The sequence below is a fragment of the Heloderma suspectum genome, chromosome 1, assembly GCF_057233095.1.
Source record: "Heloderma suspectum isolate Gila_16-S chromosome 1, 16-S_ref, whole genome shotgun sequence".
NCBI lineage: Eukaryota > Metazoa > Chordata > Lepidosauria > Squamata > Helodermatidae > Heloderma > Heloderma suspectum.
This window is the reverse complement of record NC_139458.1, coordinates 139,308,526-139,313,357: the sequence shown is the minus strand read 5'-3', so window position 1 is coordinate 139,313,357 and position 4,832 is coordinate 139,308,526. Positions and strand designations below refer to the sequence as shown.

The window sequence follows — 4,832 nt, the reverse complement described above, 5'->3', positions numbered from 1 at the left end:
GAACTGAGTGGAGTTCACAGTCCTGCCAAACAAAAATCCACTCCTGGTTATCATGAACTTTCTTCATTTTAGCAGCATTTTGGGGTCAGAAAAGGGGAGCTGCTGCTATTGTTAACAATTTGGAGTCAGAAATGGTTGCTGATCTACCTAGAGATCTAGCAGTAGATCTAGAACTACCTTCTGCCTATGCCTCCCATAGATAACCAATGGACTTGGAGCTTTCCTCTCTGTTTCATCACTAATGACAGCACACATTTCTTTCTAATGCTCTATTAAATGCTTCCTTTACTTCTTTGTTTCTCAAGCTGTAGATCAAGGGGTTTACCATGGGAAACACCATGGTGTAAAAAACTGAGATGATTTTGTCTGTATCGAGGGCATAGCTGGAACTAGGACGTAGATACATGAAAAGGAGGGTGCCATAGTAAAGGGCAACAGCTGTCAAATGGGATGTGCAAGTGGAAAAAGCTTTCTGGCGGCTTTCAGAAGAGGGGATCCTCAAAATGGTGGAAAGAATACAGGCATAGGAAATAAGGATGAACACAAAAGTGCTAGCTTGGATGAAACCACACAGGGCAAAGAGAAGGATTTCATTGATATGGGTGTTGGAGCAGGAGAGGGCTAACAATGGAGGGATGTCACAGAAGAAATGATTGATGGCATTGGAACCACAGAAGGAGAGACGGAACGTTAAACAGGTATGCACCAATGAGCTTATGCTGCCTGTCAGATAGGAGCCTGTTACCAAACAAATGCACACCTTGTGGGACATGAGAACTGGATAGAGTAGTGGGTTACGAATGGCCATGTAGCGGTCATATGCCATGGCAGCCAGCAGGAGGCACTCTGCATCTGCAAAGGAAGCAAAAAGATACATTTGAGCAATGCATCCTGTGAACGAAATGGTCTTCCTCTCTGCTAAGAAATTGACCAGCATCTTGGGGGTAATGGCAGAAGAATAACTGAGGTCTAGGAAGGCCAGGTTGTTGAGGAAAAAGTACATTGGACTGTGCAGACAGGGGCTGATCCAGATTAAAGTGATGATGCTGATGTTCCCCATCAGAGTGGCCATGTAGATGACTAGGAAGAGCACAAAGAGAACGGCCTTAATCTCTCGATGATCTGTGAAGCCAAGGAGAATGAACTCAGTCACTGTAGTATAATTCCACTCATCCATTTCTTCCAGTTTTGTTTTCATTGCCTCTAGATCAGTGGTAGCGGAATCAAAGGGAGGAATGAACTGCAGGGACAAGGGCAAAGAAATGGTTTTAGAGAATTGTTTCCTCTTCTTCTCTCCTGAAACCAGAAGAAAGAGAGAAAATCTTCTCATAAGCCATCTTGGATATTTTATAGAAAGGGGAGTATAAATGCTGACCATAAATACGGAAGCTAGTTCACCAACAAACAAATCACACCCTTCTCAGCTTGTTTTGTTTTCACTCTCGGTGAAGGATCAGCGTTCCCCAATCCGGTGCCCTCCTGATGTGTTGGACTGCAAATCCCAAGGCTAGCTGGGGGATGCTGTGAGTTGTAGTCCAACACATCTGGATGGCCAGGTAGTGGTGGCATCCAGGTGTGCTTCTGCACATCTTCAGCTCGCATGGCAGCTATGCCCTTTCCAGAAGAAGACAGACCTGACCACTGCCACACATGCTGGCCATATCCTTTAAAGTCCTAATGGCTTAGGACTTGAGCATTTAATAGGGCCACCTTCTTGTTCTAAATGAACCTTCCCACTTGCTCAAGACAGCATGTATTGTGAACTCAGATGGTTTCCTATTTAGGCATTAATGAGACCCAGACCTGCTTAGCTTGAGCAAGGTTGCCATTCCATGGGCCTTCAGACTATGACCTGGAACTATATGTAAATCTCATTTGACAGATTGGAAACAAAATCCAGAGAGATGGGCATGATACACTGAAGATCACCTGAAAAGCCAGTGGCAGCAAAGACCCTACATCTGAAATCTCACAGGTCTCAGTGCTTTAGCAGGAGGGGCATCATTTCTCTAAACAAATCCCACCAGGGGCAGCATTACATGCCTTATCATCCTTACCTCTCTGCAGGCTGAGGCCATAGGAATTAAAATGTACAATGATGGGATGCCATCCCACTCGAATGAAAATTAGCAATAGACTATAAGAAAAAGCTGGACGCACACTGAAAGCTGAGAGCATCAGTAACCTCACTGAAGTCAATTCATTCTTGTTCAGAGAATGCAGAAGTCTGAACAGTTTACCAGGCAGGGAGCTTACTGTGGGCCTCAATGAGTCCAACCCAAATTGTGTTGTTCTGGCTTGAGTGTAGCACAATTAGCAAGGCTTACCGTGGATATAGTACTTCCAAGTGCTTGTAGCGTTTCACATGCCATTTCCTTCAAGCACCCCTGTAAGTTGCATCAGCATTATTATGGTTCCAATATTGCACAGGTGGGGAAGGCAAAGGCTGAGAGACAGTGCTACCTAAATCCACCTACTGAGTTGAGATGAGAGCTAGACTGGAGGTTGTGCCATGGCATTAAACAAAACATACAGGGACAGGCCCTAACTGAAATTAAGCCCCAAATATCGCTGCATAGTAGTTCTACTTTTTTCCTCCTCAAAGCACAAAACATCTTGCGACAAAGGAACTTTGACTCACATAATAGCTCCATGCTTTGTTACTGCCTAAAGAAATAATTCAGACCTCTGTATCGAGGAACACAACAATTTGCCATTACGTGGCAGCTAGGGATGTCAGAGAAACCTACAGCAGAACCAAATGAGTCTGGATTTAGATGAAACTCACCAGTGGATTCCACGGCGGACCGGCTTTTCCCCTATTGGGCAGATTCTGCAGACTTGCAGACCATTTTTCCTAACTTCTTTGATTTTCATTGTAGAAAAATATGCAATAAATTAACCTCTCCCCCCCCCCCAAATGTACATTTCCCCCATAGCCTAAAATGCGAAGATGCACATTTTGGGGGATTTTTGCACATGTCGGGAGAATTGCACATTTTTGCATATGCAAATTTGCAGAAATCTGCATTTGCACAAATTTAGAAATGAAAAAAGTCCTATTCCACCAATGGGCAGATGACAGAATGAAAGGCAGCTGACAATCCATGAAACACAGGCAGAATGGACTTTACACAATCCATACATCCCTAGTTGCAGCCCATAAAATAGCAAGAGCACCATATTCTGAGCAACTTCTTACAGTTCTTATCTGTGGTAACTTACCTGGGAAGTGTGTAAGGGAATATTCACTGCCTCCTTACAGGAACTGCTGCTTTTGAAGATTTTGCATTCATCCTTGTGCCACTGGAGGCCAGGTCCCTGGAAAGGTTGGAAGTCACCTGAGGAAGGGAATGTCATTGGGCAGAACAAACAATTAAAATATGTATTATGATATTCTAGCGGTGAAACATTTGAATCATTCAGGCTGCAACCCTATTCACTCCCACTTGAGTGTAAGCCCCATTGAAAACAATGAACCTTACTTCTGAGTAGACATGTAGGGTTGCCTTGTCAGTTTGTGATAATGAGGCCTGGCTGAGGGATTGCTTTTATGGTTTGTTAGAAATTACAGATGGCTAATTGTAGCTTCAAAGTTCACTTGGGGCCAATCTACATTGCGCCTGCCATCGCAACGAAGTTGAGGTCCTGACCCGTCGGGTTAAACGCACTCGCATTAAAACATGATTATCCACACTCATCCATTTTCCCCGTTGCGGTTCTTGATCGAATGCGTGAGCTCAGTTCACACTCAAGAGCTGCACTGTTTTCCTGCTCTTAAAGACAGTAGCTCTCATTGGAGGAGCAGAAACTCTCCCTGTTTCTGCTGATTCCCTGCCCACCATCCCCCTCTTCCTCTATCCCTCTGTGTGTGTGTGTGTGTGTGTGTGTGTGTAGGGATGTGCGAGCATCCTGTTGGGGCTCGAAGCCTGGTGAGAGCTTGTCCCTTTCTGCTGCCACTGTAGCAGGTGGGGGTGGAGGGAAGAAGGAGGCACCTATCCTCTTCTCCCCCCCACCTGCTGGAGGCCAGGGCGAGAGGCTGGGGGGTGTCTGCTGATGCTCTTTTCCGCACACCAGCCCTTTGCAGCCAGCACGAGGAAGAGGGGCAGTGGCAACGGCACCCATCACTCACTTTTTTGGGGGGGCTGCTAGCTTCTTCGAAGCTTCGAAGACCATGAGATGACATTGCATAAGTTTCTTAGCACTGGAAGCTCTATCACCAACCAGCAGAGGGCTAGAGGTGCTGGCTCTTGTCTGATCTGGGAAGCTCAGCTGGGTGAGCCCTGGTCAGAATTTTGGATAGGAGACTGCAAGGGACTCAGGCTTCCTGCACTGAGCAGGGGGTTGTTCTCTCCCTTCAAATGACACTAACTTTTACCTCCTTCTATCCCCCGCTTTGGCTTTTTTTTTTTTTAAATTAAGGATCACAACTGAGTGCCTTTACACCCTCCCCCATTCTAGCTTAACTGGTGCTGTAATATTTTCTCCCGGCCCCAATCATGGGCACTCACTTACTTGGGAATAAACCACATTGAACTCAATGGAACATACTACTGAGTAGACATCAGATCACCCTGTGATTTTTTTTTTTTAAAAATAAAGGAATTAACTTTGAATTTTCAAATCTTCAGATCTTCAAATCTTCGAAGAATAGGGCTTCTTCAGCCTGATTTCCCCACACACAAGCATAAATTTATTCACTGGGCAGTCTTCGAAGATGCAAGCAGCCCCCCCCCCCCCAAGCTGAGTGTCTCCTGCCTCTGCATTTCTCAGTCAGAGGGAGCAGAGAGTAAAATGCCTCCCTGTAATGAAGGGAGACACCTCTGATCCCC

At 45.5% G+C, this 4,832-nt stretch overlaps 1 protein-coding gene across 1 annotated transcript; it reads right to left on the bottom strand.

Moving 5' to 3' along the window:
* Positions 1-238: 238 nt before the first annotated feature.
* On the bottom strand, positions 239-1,198 carry LOC146358095 (olfactory receptor 5AS1-like). Its single transcript, XM_084829100.1, has one exon. It carries the CDS (start codon positions 1,196-1,198, stop codon positions 239-241), a length of 960 nt encoding a protein of 319 aa, XP_084685226.1.
* Between the last annotated feature and the right edge of the window lie 3,634 nt (positions 1,199-4,832).

What these genes read in the sequence shown, in the direction of transcription:
- LOC146358095 (XM_084829100.1), bottom strand. Translation starts at nt 1,198, where the DNA reads ATGAAAACAAAACTGGAAGAAATGGATGAGTGGAATTATACTACAGTG.